The sequence below is a fragment of the Amblyomma americanum genome, chromosome 2 (assembly GCF_052857255.1).
Source record: "Amblyomma americanum isolate KBUSLIRL-KWMA chromosome 2, ASM5285725v1, whole genome shotgun sequence".
Classification (NCBI taxonomy): domain Eukaryota; kingdom Metazoa; phylum Arthropoda; class Arachnida; order Ixodida; family Ixodidae; genus Amblyomma; species Amblyomma americanum.
The window spans coordinates 216,737,274-216,755,978 of NC_135498.1; the positions used below are offsets into that span (position 1 = coordinate 216,737,274).

At 49.4% G+C, this 18,705-nt stretch overlaps 1 protein-coding gene across 3 annotated transcripts in view; it reads left to right on the forward strand.

Annotated features, from left to right (window-relative positions):
• Ube4B (Ubiquitination factor E4B) overlaps positions 1-18,705 on the forward strand; it is a 423,977-nt gene that overhangs the window by 247,532 nt on the left and 157,740 nt on the right. For all 3 annotated transcript variants that reach the window (XM_077655721.1, XM_077655722.1, XM_077655720.1), the window contains 3 exons: positions 16,609-16,725; positions 16,848-16,940; positions 17,840-18,037. In XM_077655721.1, coding sequence (XP_077511847.1) covers positions 16,609-16,725; positions 16,848-16,940; positions 17,840-18,037 — 408 coding nt within the window. The remainder of the gene's footprint in view (positions 1-16,608; positions 16,726-16,847; positions 16,941-17,839; positions 18,038-18,705) is intronic.

The window sequence follows — 18,705 nt, forward strand, 5'->3', positions numbered from 1 at the left end:
TACAAGCCACCCCCGGCCCGGCGTCCGGCTTCTTCAGGGGTGTGTGCTTGGAGGAGGCTCTGCAAATCCCTCTGCGCCCTTTCGGGGGCAAACCCAGTTTCCAACACTCAGCCTGCAAAGGTAGTTCGTGTTTCACTGCAAAGTGAAGAGTTCGACCCAAAGCTCTTACGCTCTAACCAGCGTCAAGTTCAACACTGCTGTAAGCAATCCTTAGTCAGAAGCGAAACTTCAGAGTATCACAGCGGTCCTGGGCAAGTCCGGTTTTTCCGGCTGGCCGACTTCATGAGAAAAGTCCGGTTTTTCCTTGATGCTCCGTGGTATTTTTCTCCGGACGCTATCGCGTGCCATGGTCCTGCAGTACCATTGATCATGTGCAACTGGCGCAGCAACTTATGGCCAAGACCCCGCTCCGACCGCGTCCGAGCTGGGTCGCTTGCTGGCGTTTCTGGCAATTGAAATCGAGAGGTCGTAGAAGACTGGCTACCAGGGCTGCGGAGACCCGGTAATTCCATCACAAACCCAGTCTTAGTGCCCGGTCAGCCAGTACAAGAGTGACAAGATCTTCGTCGACTGTCCTTCATGCGAACTCCCAAAAGATCATCGAGGCCTATGTGTTTTGTTAGTCAACTGCCTACTTCACAGAGTCATGCCACGTCAAACTTCCTCTTTCTCGCAATTTCCTCGCAACCTTCTTCCTTGGTTCTGCCCAATGCACTTTTGAAATTTTTTAACAAAATATGGGGAGTGGAAAAATACCTGAGGAAAAGTGATTATCGTAGCCACAAATGTCCCCTAAGGGCCCTTACCAGTGCCCTAAATATCAGATTAACTTTCGTCCTTGAATATTGTGGGCTTTTTGTCACTGATCAGTGTAGTTTCAAAAACCATGCTGAATGAATGACCCTCTCGTCCGCGTTGAAAATACTGGCTGAAAAGATGTTATTGTAGCGATAGCTACATGGCGGTAGCATTTCGAGCCTTCAGCGTGGTGGTGGCGGCGCTGTCACGTGGCTGGTCACGCACCATGGCTGATCATGTGGTTCGTCAAGTGATTGGTCACGTGACCAGCCACGTGGTGCAGAGCAGCTGCTGCTGCCGGCGACACCGAGCTGCCACAGCTGTGCGCATGCGCCATGTCAAGTGGGAGAAACATGAAGCAGGAATGCCCAGCGAAACGGAGCAGCGAACGACTGACTTTGCAATTCAACTGAATAAGTTCCACTCGGCCAGCTGTAGCTATCGCGTCACTCCAGGTTTTACCAGAGCTAAACCGCCGCCAATTTTTTTCATTCACAGCACTGTCTCGCTGTCTTCCCTCTTTGGTGAAGGCATACCACACAACTTGAAAGTACGGAATGTTACGTGACCTAGCAGACTTGGGCAGCATCTGGGTCAGAATGTTCAACTGTTAGGCAACTTCCTGTCCAACTAACGGAAGCCAACAGTTACTGATACCAAAGAGCATAGGGGATGTCTTTTTTTTATATAAAAGCAGAAGTAAAAATAACCACATGCCGCCGGTGGGATCCAGACCTCCGAATTTCACGTGCGGTGCTCTCCATCTGAGCTCTGGCGACGGCTGTCCAATCTGCTGCTTTTGGGGGTATTTATGTGTAATGTAACCGAACGATGAAAGTGTTCACCAGCGCTACCGTCGTCCATAGCGATGGGCATAGTATGTCCTGTATTACCGCAAGTGCCACGTAGGAACGTGGTCGAACGGTGAGTGCGGAAGCTGTGCATGAGCCCTCCTATGCTACCTGTGGCACCAATCTCAGAAGAACCAGCGCAAAAAGAACAACGGACAAGAAACAAGGAGGCTGACACGGACATGGATCTGTCCGTGTCGCCCTCTTTGTTTCTTGTCCGTTGTTCTTCTGTCCGTGTCGGCCTCTTTGTTTCTTGTCCGTTGTTCTTTCTGCGCTGGTTCTTTTGAGATCATGGCCTACCAACTAGCCCAACAAGTTTTGCTGTGGTATCAAGACTACCAGATTCGAGGCCCTCGAGAAATATTCAGCGCACAAGGAAATGGAAAGAGGTGCTCGTTATAAAATTCGGAGGTCGTGGTTTATCGTATTGACACGATTATAAGTCAACTAGAATGTGAGTCGACCCTCCACATAACATTCTGAAAAAAAACAACTTGGAGGTTGTTTACACTTGGCCTTTAATAATAGAACGCGATAGCACTCTCCTGGGGCCTCCGCTTATCGCCAGCCATTGTCGTGCCCCGTGGGCACACTCCAAAACGAAAATGTATTAGTCACTGGACTACTCGTCCACACTTACACCATCGCCCTCATTAGCGCTGCCGTCATGATCGCTGCTGCTGTGGTCGCACAGCTCATCGTTCTGCCATCGTCGTGCAGCAAAATCTCGCACTTTGCAAACAGCCACATCACGACATCGCGCGGAACAGCACAAAAATTTTGCCTCGCTGCAGCTGCCCCACCTGTATCACTCATTCCGAACGTCGAACTTGCGACCCGGCCAGCCCGGTGCACGGTTGTTCGTTTTTTTGGCGTGAAGAGTGACAACCATCTTGAATGTAGCTTTGGATGAGCGGCGGTCACTTACCGGACCCGGAGCATTAATGACGAATGACGGAGCACTACATTAAAAACTTTTGAAACGTGGCTGGCAGTAGTTAAATGCGTCGGAGCCAAAGAGAACGACACTCCCCGGCGCCGCTGCCCTTCCGAGTGGGGGTGCCACCACGATTGGAACAGCGGCCCTTCCATCAGCTATCGACACCCCCTTGAGCGCTTTGTAAACAAAAATACACTCGGACGACTCTTATTAAGAGTAGAATGCAAACTTCATCCAGGAGAATGGGGTACCAGCATCAGCATCATCAGCCTGATTACACCCACTCTAAGGCAAAGGCTTCTCCCATGTCTCTCCAATTAACCCTGTCCTTTGCCAGCTGCGCCCACTGTATGCCTGCAAACTTCTTAATCTCATCCGCCCATCTAACCTTCTGCCGCCCCCGGCTACGCTTGCCTTCTCTTGGAATCCACTCCGTTCCCTTAAGGACCAGTGATTATCTTGCCTTCGCAGTACATGCCCTGCACAAGCTAATTTCTTCCTCTTGATTATGACTAGGATGTCATTAACCGGCGTATGTTCACTCACCCACTCTGCCCGCTTCCAGTCTCTTAAAGTTACACCTATCATTTTTCTTTCCATGGCTCACTGCGTTGTCCTTAACTTAAAACCCTTTTCGTTAGCACCCACATTTCTGCCCCATAGGTGAGTACCGGTAAGATACAGCTGTTGTACACTTTTTCGTTCCGGATCAGCTGTCACTACCTGCCCTAAGTAGACGCATTCCTTTACCACTTCCAGCACCTCGCTGCCAATTGTGAATTGCTTTTCCCTTGCTAAGCTGTGGAACATTACCTTGGTTTTCTGCATGTTCATTTTTAGACCCACCGTTCTTCTTCTCTGCCTGTCTAACTCATTGATCATGATTTGCAGTTCACCTCCTGAGTGACTTGGCAAGGCAATGTCATCAGCGACTCACAGATTGTTTAGGTATTCCCTATTGACTCTTATCCCCAACTGCTTCAAATTAAGGCCTTGGAATACCGCCTGTAAACAGGCAGTGAATAGCATTGCCAAGATTGTGTCTCCTTGCCTGATGCCCTTCCTTATTGGAATTTTATTGCTGACTTTATGGAGGACTATGGTAGCTGTGCAGTTGCTATATATACATTCCAGTATTCTGATATAATGCTCTTCTACACCCTGATTTCGCAATGCCTGCATGACTGCCGAGGTTTCCACCGAGTCGAACGCTTTCTCGTAATCAATGAAGGCTATATCTAGGGGTTGGTTATATTCTGCACATTTGTCTGTCACCGGATTGATAGTGTGAATATGATCTATTGTGGAATATTGCCGCGAATATCTGCAGTGTTTGTTCATTCTTCAAATCTGCCACCATACCACTTTATCGCTTTGTTTGCGACACAAGATGCAACTAGATTTATCTCGATTGATCGCAGCCAGGCAGAGCTGATTCTACGTTGTTCCGGAATGTTCTAGTAACTTTGCATGCTTTATCTCGAAAGCTATCAGCTTTAAATTGAGCGCGGCCGACAGCGGCGGGCATTCTGTCCGACGACCGCCGAGCACGCTTGTCGCTTTGCCGCCGCCGAGTGATTCATCATCATCATCATCATCATTTATTTACCCTTAAAGGCCCTTGTTTAGGGCATTACATAAGGGGGGGAGTGGTCGTTACATATACAATGGTACAACAAAAATCAATACAAAGTGCAGGGTTCTTGTTAAACATTAACATCATTACAAGCATCAACACTAATAAAGACACAGCGGCTCAAGAACAACTTGGAAAAAACAAAAAACCAAAAACAGACGCATACACATTCAAAAACACGGCAAAATATCTCAGCCCTTAAAATGTGCTGTTAATAAGTGCCTGAATTTATTAGGTTCTTCTTCAGTAACTATGGAATCGGGTAAGTCATTCCACAATGTAATGGAGCTAGGTAAAAAGGATTTATTAAATGAGTTTGTGGAGCCATGTATGCGCTGCAAACTTAAAGAATTGAAAAGTCGGCGTGAGGTGCGAAGCGGCAGGTGTAATACAGAATTTCTTAGCTGTGGGAAGGTATGGTACAATTTGTGAAATAGGCAAAGCTGTGAAATTTTACGCCGAAGTGCCAGGGGTTGAAGATCAAGGGATGCCTTGATAAGAGTTATACTGTGTGGTCTGTCATACTGCGATGTGATAAAACGGGCTGCGTGATTTTGGATGGCTTCAAGCTGATCGATTAGATATTTCTGATGGGGATTCCAGATCGCCGAGGCATATTCGAGTTTCGAACGGATGAATGTTACGTAGGCGAGTTGACGGATAGAACGGGGTGAAAAAGCGAGGGATCGTCTGATAAACCCAAGCAACTTGGAAGCATCTGTACAAAGTTTTGCAATGTGCTCAGACCATGTTAGTTTGTTGTTCACGATGATTCCAAGATACCTGTATGATTCAGTTTCAGAGAGTGGTGTAGAATTTAATGAATACGGATAGCTGAGGTTATTTTGCTTTTTTGATACATGCATGAACTTACATTGTGGGCGCAAGTCCATTGTGGGCGCAAGTCAGCCCAATAAACAGTTTTCTTTTGAAAGAACTTTTGTCCGTGGTCATCGCTTCTTCGACTGCCGTCGCCACTACGTGACATCTGGTGGAGGTGCAGGGTAACCTTCCATGTTCTGGACGCCCTCTTCAAGTCGTGAAGCCAGCCCTCAGCAAGCCAGTCGACGTCTCCAGGGAGTGGAGCCTGAGTTCGGGACCCTGCCGGACCGCACCAGGCAGCGAAATGACGCTGCTATGAGCACTGCAACCTCGCCGAAGATGTCGGCACCGATCATACTGCAGCAGCCGTGGGTGCCGCCAACTTTCAATGGATCCCTAGGCGAACACCCCGAAGAATAGTTGGACCAATTTGAGCGCGTGGCGTCATTCAACAATTGGGATGATGCGGCAAAAATTGGACACATATTTTCCTCATTGGATGGCTCCACACGCAAAATGTACGAAAACCACTAGTCGTCTCTGACGGCATGGGAACTACTCAAGAGAGAACTATTGAAGGTATTCACCAGTGTTGTGAGGAAAGAAAGAGTCGAACAACTCCTCGAGTCCAGGATCCAGCTTCCGAATGAGCCCGTCCGTGGTTACGTCGAGGAGATAAAGCACCTTTTTCGCCACGCCGACCCTGAGATGACCGAAGAAAAGAAAGTTCAGTTTTTAATGTGCGGCGTAAACGAACAACTCTTTGGCAGCCTCATCCACCAGCCGCCAAAAACAGTCGAGGAATTCATGCAAGAAGCCTGCACGATTGAGAAGACTCTCGATGTCCGAGCTCGGCACTACAATCGCCCTTCCTCTGCATGTGCAATTCATTCGGACACGACGGCCACCACCAGCGACAGCTTGCGGGAAGTTATCCGCAAAATCGTTCGAGAGGAGCTACACCAATTACTGCCATTCTCCCGACAGCCACAGGCAGCGACTCTGATGGATGTGGTACGGGAAGAAGTGCAACAGGCACTTGGCACCCTAACGGGCACAGAACCCCAGGCCATGTCCTACGCCACTGCAGTAAGGACTCCTCAGCCCCAACGACAACCCCTGCATCCTGTCCGACATGAACAACTTGTTCCCGAACGCCACCTCCCTGCCCCCGCCCGCCCAGCCTATGACCGACGCTCAAGCCCCAGGAAATCCGACGCCTGGAGGACTTCCGACAACCGGCCGTTGTGCTTACATTGCGGTGAGGCCGGCCATATTCTTCGTCACTGCCCGTACCGACGTATCTGTCTTCGAGGATTTGCCATTAACGCCCCACAACCACGCTTCGGGCAACGTCCGCAGGAAATCGACGAGTACCTGCGTCGAGAAGAGTACACGCCGAACCGCTTTTCGCTCTCACCATCGCCGTCAACCTCGCGCTTTGCGTCGCCACGCCGCAGCTACGCAGCCGCGGTACGAGGAAGGTCTCCCAGCCCCCGTAGGGGAAACTAAAGGCAGCAACCTCTGGAGGTGAGGTTGCTCAAGAGCGAAATGCCGAGGATCCTCCACCGACCACGCCCCATGAAGACGCTGCACCCGCGACGCCGCATGAAGAACCGGCACTCGCTGCACCGACGCCGCACACAATGAGAACCCCGATCATGACGCAAACTGCCTTCAAAATGATGCCGCAACCCAGAAAAGCTTCGACCACACGCCCCACCCGCGACTCGCATACGTGACGAAGCCGTGACCCGACGCCGAGAGCGACATGCAATGCAAGAGCCAGGACTTCCGACTTAGAAGGGACTATCGACGGCCGGAAAGTTACTGCTCTTGTCGACACAGGAGCCGATTACTCGGTGATGAATGGAACATTCGCTGCGCAGCTGAGAAAAGTCACAACGGCTTGGGACAGCCCACAAATTCGCACCGCAGGGGGCCACGTCATTACGCCATCAGGACGATGCACAGCGCGAGTGACTGTCAAAGGACAGACATACCTATCCTGCAACCTTTGTTGTGCTACCTCAGTGCTCCCGCGAAGTGATCTTGGGTATAGATTTCCTTAAGGAGAATCAAGCGATCATCGACGTGCGATCCAAGCTGATCACGCTTTCAATGGACGAAGCCATCGCTTCGATAAAAACTCGGGAAAATCACGTTGCCCTGAGTGTCCTGGAGGAAGAAGTGAGCGTCCCACCCCATTCAAGCGTTATCGTGACCGTAGGTGCCACGAAAGCCATTAATGCTGAAGCCATCATCGAGGGGAACATGCAATTGCTTCCAGACCGAGGAATCAGCATCGCTAGAGGCATCGCGCATTTCCGCAATGGCCAGGCCGAAGTACTGCTGTCTAACTTCAGCGAAGAATACCGGCTCATTAACAGAGGAATGACGATTGCTTTCTTCGACGAAATATCTGACGTACGAGACTCCTTCGCCCTCACCGACCCCTCCGCAAAAGATTAGCCTGACCAAGAGAACTCGCCCGCTTTCGACATGAACCCAGCCCTGCACCCGACCCGACAAGACCAGATCCGCAATCTGCTTCAAAGCTACAGTGAGTGTTTTTCGACATCGCCGAAGGTGCGACAGACGCCAATTGCCAAGCATCGCATTATAACAGATCAACACGTCCGACCTCTCCGTCAAAGCCCCTACCGTGTGTCACCGCGAGAACGACAAGCCATCCGGGACCAAGTCGAAGAAATGCTTCGCGACGACGTCATCCAGCCTTCAAACAGCCCATGGGCGGCACCGGTTGTTCTAGTGAGAAAGAAAAATGGTGCACTTCGATTCTGCGTGGATTACCGCCGCTTGAACATCATAACAAAGAAGGACGTCTACCCCCTCCCCCGCATCGACGACACACTGGACCGCCTCTGCAACACCAAATATTTCTCTTCGATGGACCTCAAGAGCGGCTATTGGCAAATTGAGGTCGACGAAAGAGATCGCGAGAAGACAGCATTCATAACTCCGGATGGGCTGTTTGAGATCAAGGTGATGCCATTTGGTCTCTGTTCCGCACCAGCGATGTTTCAGCGAGTAATGGATACAGTGTTGGCAGGCCTGAAGTTGCAAATTTGTCTGGTATATTTAGATGACGTCGTTGTCTTCGCCTCGAGCATTGAAGAGCACCTCAAAAGACTTCGAACGGTACTAGACGCAATCAAGTCGTCTGGCCTAACCTTGAAAGCAGAGAAATGCCACTTTGCCTACGAAGAGCTGCTGTTTCTAGGCCACATCGTTAGCAAGGAGGGAGTACGTCCAGGCCCGCAGAAAACAGCTGCTATTGAACAGTTTCCACCGCCGGCCGATAAGAAAGCAGTGTGCAGATTCCTCGGACTGTGCGCATATTACCGACGATTTGTGAAAAACTTTTCGCGCATCAATGAGCCCCTGACCCAACTGACGAAGGCAGACGTGCCGTTTAAATGGGAAGCGCCGCAAGCAGAAGCCTTCAAGGAACTTCAGCGTTGTTTACAGTCCGCACCGATCCTCGCGCATTTTGATGAAAACGCCGATACTGAAGTTCATACCGACGCAAGCAGCGTGGGCCAAGGCGCCGTCCTCATTCAAAAAAGCGGCGGGCTGGAGAAAGCCATCGCATACGCTAGCCGTTCCCTTTCTAAGGCCGAGGCTAACTATTCGACAACTGAGAAGGAGTGCCTTGCCATCATCTGTGCTACGTCAAAATTCCGCCCCTACCTGTACGGACGACCGTTCAAGGTGGTCAGCGATCACCACGCGCTGTGCTGGCTTGCCAATTTGAAGGACCCCTCTGGCCGACTAGCATCATCTCAGGGAAGATTAACGATTCTAGCAGTGAATTCACTGAACCAACTTGACAGGTTAGCTCGTGAACTACTCTCATCAAGTTCTGAGTGAGCATTATGTTAAACATCATGTTTGCTTGCTTTGTGTATAAGCACTGAAACATTGTTGTCAGAAGAATGGGGGCTAGTTGGTATTTGAAACATTGAAAGATTGAAAAACAAAGTTTTGACCAGCCATAAGACAAGTTCTCACATAGGCATTAAATTTCTGGTATGTGTTCCTGCAATAACACTTCTGTTGGGCCTAGTTGGTGCATGGTGATGTGCGCAAAACATTCGACGAACCAAATACAGGGGTAACAAGATGGCCTCAGTTTGTTTCTTAATAATGAAGACAGCCATTAGATTCCCGGTCTTTTTGAAATAGAGGGAGGAAATAGGTCCTCATGATTCACTTCATCATGAAGGCTTATGTCCATAATCACTGTTACGTGCAGTAGTATTATTGTAATAGGGCTATGTAATATGAACAGTACTTGAAAAACATTCATTTCGGTGCTTTTTCTCTACTGAATAATGATGAATTTTTGTGGCACAAAGGCAGCTTTGGCCAAAGAGCACGATGGCACAAGATTATTTTTCATTCGATCCATTCCCCAGCATTTCACCCCAAATGAGCCGTACCCATTGTATCACTCACTGGTTGGTGCCCAGCGGCTGAACCCCATGCCTATGCTAGAGTCAACACTGTGGATTTCACTTTACTGTGGCTTTCAATTTTTGATTCAGTTATTAGCCACATTATTCGTATTCAATTTGGTAGCAAGGCTGTGCTATTTGTATTTGATTTTCCATAACTACAGCGTAACAAACAGAACTAACTCGCAACTTGTGTGCATTGCTTTCCGTTGCTGCAGTGGCTTAGTGGTCATGGTGCTCGGCTGCTGACCCGAAAGACGCGGGTTTGATCCCAGCTGCAGCCGAATTTCGGTGGAGACAAAATTCTAGACGCCCATGTACTGTGCGATGTCAGTTCACGTTAAAGAACCCCGGGTGGCCAAAATTTCCGGAGCCCTCTACTACGCCGTCCCTCATAGTCTGAGTCACTTTGGGATGTTAAACCCACACAGCAAGCACAAACAAAGCATCGTTTTTATTTCTGACCACCATTTGTCTACTATTGCAGCTGATCAGCTAATAAAGGTTTGAGTTGTGAGTCAGTGCTGTGTTGTATCCCTGCGTGTTCCTTTGTCCCGTTAATTGCACTAGGCTACGTGTGGCCCGTGAGCAGCTTGCTCAGTTGGTAGAGCATGGGAGCAGGGTTGTTGGTTCGGGCCCCACATTGGGCGCCAGTTACAGAGGTCTAGGCTATGAGCTGCCCGCACTATGCGTGGATTCGTATACGTGGTGTTGAAAGGACACTGCGGATATTCGGTGACTCATGGGCACAGCGTAGAGAAGGCTTGGAGCAGGGGCAAAGAGAAACGAAGATTGTTACACACTACTTACACTTGACAAGGGCGGCTGTCGACAGGTGTCCTCGGTCCAAAGTGATTAAAAGATTTAAGTTGGTCTAGTTTGTGCTTTTGATCCACAGACTGAGACATCACTAGCGTTAAAATACACACAAAGGACAGAGAGCAGAAACATGCAGGACAGACGCTAGACTTCAACTGCCGTTTCTTGCACACGTATGTGAAGAAATCACTATGCGCTTCTGTGCATGATCGATACACAAGACATATTTGATTAACACAATAGCTGGTTATCGCCAACACATTGAGTACAAAACAAAAAAGTAAATTCACAATAGATTGAAGCGCGTGCTTTTTGCCAGGTATGCAATTTCTTTACTCGTGAAGACTATTGAAGGGGTGCTCACACAGTTCTCTCCTGCTTTATTGATGCACAAAGTCTCAAACATTTCCCTATCTACCTGCTTGTCGAACTGCTTTGCGAAAAAGAGGGGTGCACTCTTCCTCCTCTATTTCACCATCTTTCTTTGTTTTGCACTTGCGGCAATTGGCCGCCAAATGGCCACCTCCCATCAGCGCTGCGACTGTTGTTCGATGCTTCAACAATCTTTCATTCAGTCACTGGCCCGTCTGGCCTATGTAGCACTTACCACAAGACAGTGGTATAAGGTAGACCACTCCAATGATGCAGTTAATAAACCATGGTATGTGGAAAAAACCAGCGAAAAGGACGCATTCACAAGGAGGAGAAGTACACAGGACAACGCTGGAAACACAACTGAAAATTCTTTACTTCGCCAACATCAGAACAGGGCGCACATGCGCGTGAGCACCACAAACGCTATCAAAACAGCAAACACAAAACTGATTAAGCGAGCGAAGAAACATGTGGCAACCTATGTCCCATTCATGAAAGTGTATTCTTTTGCCGTGAACCTGACAGAGCTGTCGCTGACGCATTCAGTTCCTAACTGCTTGATTTTAAAAGCTTCTAAGATTTCTCGTTCTATCTGTGTTTTGCCGCGGCCGATGATGTTGACATTATGGAAGAGAGGGGTGCAGTCTTTGCAGTGGTTGCAATGTCTTGGAAGATTTGCTGTGTTGCCTGGCTGCAGCGAAGTGCGGTGCTGCCTCATACGGTCGTTGACTCATTGACCCGTTTGACCTATGTAGGCCTTGCCACAGGACAGTGGGAGCGAGTAAACAACATCGGTTGTGCATTTGGTGAACATGCTCTGGTGTTTAACATTACATTTCTTTTTTGTGCTGATTTTTGAGATACGTGAACAAAGCGACGACAGTTTGGTGGGCGCAGAAAAGACTACCTTAACACCGTATTTCATGGCTACCTTTTTAACGTTATGTGAGATTTTATGCAGGTATGGCATTACAGCAGGTCTGGATTCCTCACTAGGCGTTTCATCTCTTTTGTACTGTGACTTAAATTTACTGGTCAAGGTCTCAGCAATAGAAACGAGGACGTCCTCAGGGTAGCCCGCTGACCTCAAGCGGTCAAGTTGCGCTAAGAAACTCTTTTGCATATTGTGTGAACAAGACCTGCGCAGAGCATTACCAAGGCAAAGGTTGGCAATGCCTCTCTTCACAAGTTTGGAATGTGAGGAGGAGAAGGGCAGCAGGCTTTTCTTGGTCCGTGGAGAGTAGCTCCAGCAAACATGGCTTTCATCAGAGAAGGTGAGAGTCAAATCTAAAAATCTAATTGAGTCCTCAAGGGGCACTTCATGAGTAAAACTCAAGTCAGGACAGGTATCGGTAAAGAAGGTCAAAATGTCATTTGCAGCCGCTTCGACACTGTCACGGGAAGTTAGTTTGAAGAAAATTAAGAAATCGTCTACATACCTAAAAACTTTCACTACTCGATCGTCAATAAGGGTATCATGCAACAAATTGTCAAAATGGGATAAAAATATGTGGCACAAAATAGGAGCTACACACGAGCCAATGGGAACGCAGTTGTGTTTCCAGCGTTGTCCTGTGTGCTTCTCCTCCTTGTGAATGCGTCCTTTTCGCTGGTTTTTTTCCACATACCATGCACCAACTGGCCCAACAAGCTACGCTTCTTCAATACTAGTTAATAAACCGCGTGGCGTGCTTGGTTCCACAGGCTATGGCTTCCTTGGTGCTGTTCACTATGCGGCACATCCTGGACATTTCGAGGGGCGCCGAAAAACAGCGTACGCCGCGCTTTCCCGCCACCTTTTTGAGGCGATGGGACAGGCGGTGCATGTAGGGCACACACACAGGACGTCCCTTGGGACCATCACTGCTAAGGTGCGCTGACTTACGTCCATGCCTTACCTCTTTGAAAAGGCTCTCGGCGATGGACGTGAGAGTACTGTCTGGGAAGCCAGCGCTGCTCAGACGGAGAGCCTTTTGTTGAACACTTAAGTTCACCTTGTATTCGCATGATTTCTGAAGGCCGGCTCTTAAGCTGTTCAAAGCTATCCCTCTCTTAACAATTTTTGAATGGGCCGAATTATAGCTTAGGATTGGCTTTTTTGACCGAGGACAATATGTCCAACAGGCCGAATGAACATTAAAGCCAAGTGAGATACTTGCACGATTTCCTGTGCTTCGTCACGTCGTCGCAAGTGAGTGCACAGCATGACTGGGAAGTTGTGTTCAGGACAAGAACTCGCGAGGCTTCACATGCTTGTGATTTTCTGTGGAAGCAGTGCCTACCAACCCTTATTCTTGTTGAAAAGAATTGTAGTAGAAAAGTGCCTGCCAGGTCTGTGCAGATAACTCTCATTAGACAGGAACCGCTGCCTGCTGAAGTCGGGGAAGTGTTAAAACTCGGACCTAAATTTATCATTGAACCTGAGGAGTTGCCTGTTTCTCTTTTAGGCATGGTCAGGCACATAGCAAGCTGCCCTAGCAGCGATGATAAGAGCAGATGTGTCTCAGAAACTGTGGAATGTCTCCCCTCAAAACCGCAGAAATCAGCCTTAAGATTGGCGGTAAAAGATACGGTAGAATATCTACAGGAAAAGCATCTCAAACCACTCATTTCCGATAAAGAAGGGGGATTTGTTGTTATGCCTACATCAACGTTCAGCGATGAAGCATGCAGAGCTGTGGAAAAAAATTTGGTGCGCTCCAAGAGTGTCCCGGCTAAGACGAAGAAAAGGGCCTTGATGCTATGCTATGAAATGAGGCTTGATTGCCTTGCCAGAAGTATTATAGGTGCAAAAAGGGACAAGCTAAGCTTGTTTTTCTCAGCCAAGACCCATAAGGAAGGGATACCTCTGAGTGCTATTGTCACTGAGCAAGGCTGCTGGTAGGGTGAACTCTCGAAGTTCCTGCAAAAGAGCCTTCACCTGCTGCAATTGAATGACCATTTTCTTGCAAGTAACTCGAATGAGGTTATTGGCTTTCTTTCGACACACGAGGACATCGCAGATGGACGTTACGGGTTTTCTATTGACGTGGAGGAACTGTTCTACTCCATACCTCAGGCAGAGCTCTGTATCGTTGCATCTCTGTATCGCGATTAACTTGGAGGTTCCGGTTGAGGGTTGCCTGCAGTACCTTAATCTTAACACCAGCTTTAATGATCATTCGGTCTGTTGGACATATTGTCCTCGGTCAAAAAAGCCAATCTTAAGCTGTAATTCAGCCCATTCAAAAATTGTTAAGAGAGGGATGGCTTTGAACAGCCTAAGAGCTGCCCTTCAGAAATCATGCGAACACAAGGTGAACTTGAGTGTTCAACAACAGGCTTCTCCGTCTGAGCAGCGCTGGCTTCCCAGACAGTACTCCCACGTCCGTCGCTGAGAGCCTTGTTAAAGAGCTAAGGCATGGACGTAAGTCAGCACACCTCAGCAGTGATGGTCCCCAGGAATGTCCTGTGTGTGTGTGCCATACATGAATGGCCTGTGCCATCACCTCAAAACGGTGGCAGGAAAGTGCGACGTACACGCTTTTTTGGCGCCGCTCAAAATGTCCAGGATGTGCCACATGGCGAACAGCACCAAGGAAGCCATAGCCCGTGGAACCAAGCACGCCATGCGGTGTGTTAACTGCATCATTAGAGTGGTCTACCTTATACCACTGTCTTGTGGCAAATGCTACATAGGCCAGACGGCCAGTGCCTGAATGAAAGATCTCCGAAGCATCGAACAACAGTCGCAGCGCTGCTGGGAAGTGGCCATTTGGCGGCCAATTGCCGCAAGTGCAAAACAATGAAACATGGAGAAATAGAGGAGGAAGAGTGCACCCCTCTTTTTTGCAGTACTCGCGTGCTGAAGTGGTTCGACAAGCAGGTAGATAGGGAAATGTTTGAGGCTTTGTGTATCAATAAAGCAGGAGAGAACTGCGTGAGCACCCCTTCAATAGCCCTCACGTGTAAAGAAATTGCATACCGGGCAATAAGCACGCGCCTCAAACTATTGTGAATTTACTTTTTCTTTTTCTTTTGTACTCTATGTGTCGGCGATAGCCAGCTATTGTGTTAATCAAGTATGTCTTGTGTATCGAGCATGCGCCAATGCGCACAGTGAATTCTTCACATATGTGTCGAAGAAACGGCAGTTGAAGTCTAGCGTCTGTCCTGTGTGTTTCTGCTCTCTGTCCTTTGTGTGTATTTTAACGCTAGTAATATGTTGCAGTCCAAAGTGCGACCTCCTTCATTATGTCCAGTGGCCTCACCGGGAACCCCGCACCCAGCTCACGCTGAGCGAGATGCAGCGGCATGTGTGCGTCACGCGGGCGAGGACCGCTAGTGCGTGACGTACCCTGCCTTACATGGCGGCCCCCTGTGACCACATTGGCGTGCAAAGTATGGAGATGGAGGTCTAGGGATCCCGACACAGTGTAGTTATGGAATACCGTCACCAACTTACTTTGTCGTATTTGATTTGGTTTGGTAAAAGTACCATTTGCACACCTTCCCTGTTTCGTGGGTAAACTTAAAGAATGGGAGCTGTGGGGTTGAAATAGGGGGGTAAATACATTTTCTCCACTTAACTGCAGCTGAAACAGATCAAAGCAGCCGGACCTTACCCCGTGATTGAGCGCACTAACAAGCGCACACTTGCCAAGGCAGGTCTTGCTCTGCGGGAAATAGGTACGACAATGGCTGACAGAAAATTGGCCTTTCTTGCTCCAACAACTATAACGCCAGCTAGTAACAAAATACACTAAGGAATCAAAGTCAGTCATCAGCAAGATTATGAGCAAATGTTCACCCACGCTAGGGCATGAGAGAAGCTCCGAGGCCAGGCGGGATGAGGAAAAATGTCCCTACTAGGCCTCGGCTGGCTGACGTAGAGCGGAGTGCCGTGCTGAAACATCCGCATGCGATGAGTCCCCGGCTGAAGAGAGCAAGCAGTCTCCCGCACGCGCGCGCAGCACTCACGCCGTCTGTGGTGATCGTGCCGCTGCGACGCAGGTGCCTTCCTTTAACTAAAGTAACTAGGCAGGCAACTGCGGAGATGCTAACCAAAGGGCGCGTAGCAGGACGAGTCCCTATAGAGCGTGTTATATGCCAAAGAAGCCGGGCTGGTCTATATGTGTTTCTGCAAATGAGTGTGGGATCCTACATTGCAGTGTATGGGGTCACTCTGCGTCCAGCCGGCCGGGAAGGCGAGCTTCCGTGCAAGCTACACGCAGGCGTTATTCAAGTACGCAACACGTTTCCCCAACCCGTGGCGCAGAGTCGCATCCACGGCAGGTCCGGACAAAATAAGCAACGGCAGGGCACGCTAGGAAATACTTTATTATCCTAACGCGAGGTAAAGCATACTGCGGAAGAATGTTCTATCCGTAAAATAGATGTTCAGCAGCTCACCAGGTCATTGATGTCGTCTGGCGTTGGTGTTCGGGGGCCGGCGGGCAGCGAGAGGGGTCCCTTGGGGCACTTAGGTCAGGTCCGGCAGCGAGAGCCCTTCCCGCCGCGCGGTCCTCCCTTTTATCCCCTTGGTCATTGCCTCCCTAGCAGCAAATCGTTGCCGTCAAGCTTAGGCATGCTACCCTCTCCGCAGAAGGCAGCGCGCTGCCGTGACGTCACGTCAGTGCTGGGGCGGAAATGAGCAGAGTCACAGGGGTGCCTTCTCTCCACATTCCTGGTGGCCAGTGCGCACGTGTAAGTCACGATCGCCGCTGGCGCGGGGGACGAGGAGGGGATACCAGTGTAACCCACAAGTTTTAGTCAGCATCATTCCTGGTTGTGGTGGCAAATGGTGTAATAGGCATATGTTCTGTAATAGGCATATGTTCCCTAGGGAGGCCGTGGTTAATGCTGTTTTTGCACACTCGATTGGTTGGCACGGTGGACTGTGTGCAGATGGTGGAGGACCCGCTGTGGCTGCCGTCACCCCTGACTGCCAGCGGAGGCCGTGAGCTCAGCCGGCTGTCGCTGCTTGGGCCCTTCCTGGCACTGTCGCCCTTTGCGGAGGACGAGGTGGGTGCAAAATGCACTCTTTTTTTCTTCTTCCTTTAGTGCACTGTGTGCAGCACCTGGTAAAGTTTGGTATTGCCTTTAGTGTTTCCCTCTGCACCTGTGAAGGCAAAATGTGTGTGCAGCCGGGTCTGGTGCGCACCTACTACGAGGACCGGGACCCCGAGCACATCCAGCTGGCCCACCAGACGCTGCAGGCCATGCTCGAGGCTGCCAGGGTGGGTGGTTAGGCTGCATGCTAGAGTAAGATGCATGTACAACAGGGAAGGTCATCCAGTGCAGCAGAATGATACAAATGCATGTTTCTTCTGGCTGATACGTTCCCTGATAATATGGCTTCCTGGCAACTTCATTTGTAGATTCATAAAATTGTAATCATTAATCAGAATTGTAATATTGTGATGTAGAAGGCGGAAGCTGGCAGTGGCGCTAGATAGAGTGTTCGCACTAGGCCAGCAGCCATTAAATCATCTGATTGCCATCAGTCAACCCGTCTCATTCTTTGGCTGGCCGTCCTATAACAATATGGAGCTGCAGCGATGTCATAGAGGTTGATCATCTGGGGCTAATCACAAATTATCATGTGCTAGCACAATTAGCCCTGCCTTTGCATGGTTTATCTGGACTTTCTGCAGTTTTGCTTACCTTGGTTGATATATCATATAAGTTTGCTTGATATTGGATAACTTTAGACTTGTACTGCAGTAGAACTGGTCATTCTCTACATTCACAGATTACTGGCTGTCCTCATAGCACTCCTGGCAGAGTAGTGCAGCGGTTAAGCGGTGCGCCACTGCCCTGCGATGGTGGGTGCTGCCACTGGTGGTGCTTGTGTGACCCATTGCTCTTCCCGAGGATCCTCATGTGACTAATCATCAATTGAACTGCCACCTGCCACGGCGGGCAGTTCTCTCACAATCTGATGGGTGGGTTGTGATGTCGTCACAAATTCACAGGACCTGTGTGGAGGGACCAGACAGACTAACAGAATGTGGCGGTGTGGAAGTGCTCTAGCTGGCGTTTCAAAGGGGATCTTTCATTTGAGTGCAAGGGTGCATTGCAGATGTGGACGGAACACTAGAAAAGAGCTTGTGTGCTGCATCCCACCCCACTACAGGGCCAGCTGCATGGTGTGTTGCGCACTCTGCTGCTCTCCAGCCGGCCGGAGGTGCTGGCCTGGCTGGGGGCCCTCCTCAAGGCTAACGAGCGGCGTGCCCAGCTCCAGGTGGAGCCCCGACACGTCGCCTCCGACGGTTGCATGCTCAACCTGGCCGCTGTGCTCCAGCTGCTCGCCCTCAAGGTGCAGCCCACCAAGGTTAGCAGCTGATGCCGTTTGCTTCTCTCGCAGTCAGCACAGGACAAATGCCTCTCCCACATTTATTCAATTAACCCTTTCCCGTGCCAGCTGCGGCCACCTTATCCCTGCAGACTTCTTAATCTCCTACATCCACCTAACTTTCTGCCGGCCCTTGCTACGCTTCCCTTCCTTTGGAATCCAGTCCCTTAAGGACCATTGGTTATCTCGCTTTCACATTACATCCCCTGCCCAAGCGCAATTCTTCCTTTTAAATTTCATAGGATGTCATTAACCCGTGTTTGATCCCTCACCCACTTTACCCGCTTCTTGTATCCTAACATTACCCCTACTATTTCTCTTTCCATAGCTTGCTGCTATCTCCTTAACTTAAGTTGAACCCTTTTCTTCCCATAGGTGAGTACCAGTAAGATACAGCGGTTGTATGCTTGTCTCTTGAGTGATATTGGTAAACTTGCCATTCATGATCTGAGAGAACCGGCGAAATGTGCTCTACCCCAATCTTATTCTTCTAGTTATTTCACTCCCATGATACAGATCTACAGTCACTACCTGCCCTAAGTATTCCTTTATCACTTTTATCACCTCGCTAGCAACTGTGAACTGCTGTTCCCTTGCGAAACTGTTGAACATTACATTGGTTTTCTCTTCATCTTAATTTTAGACCC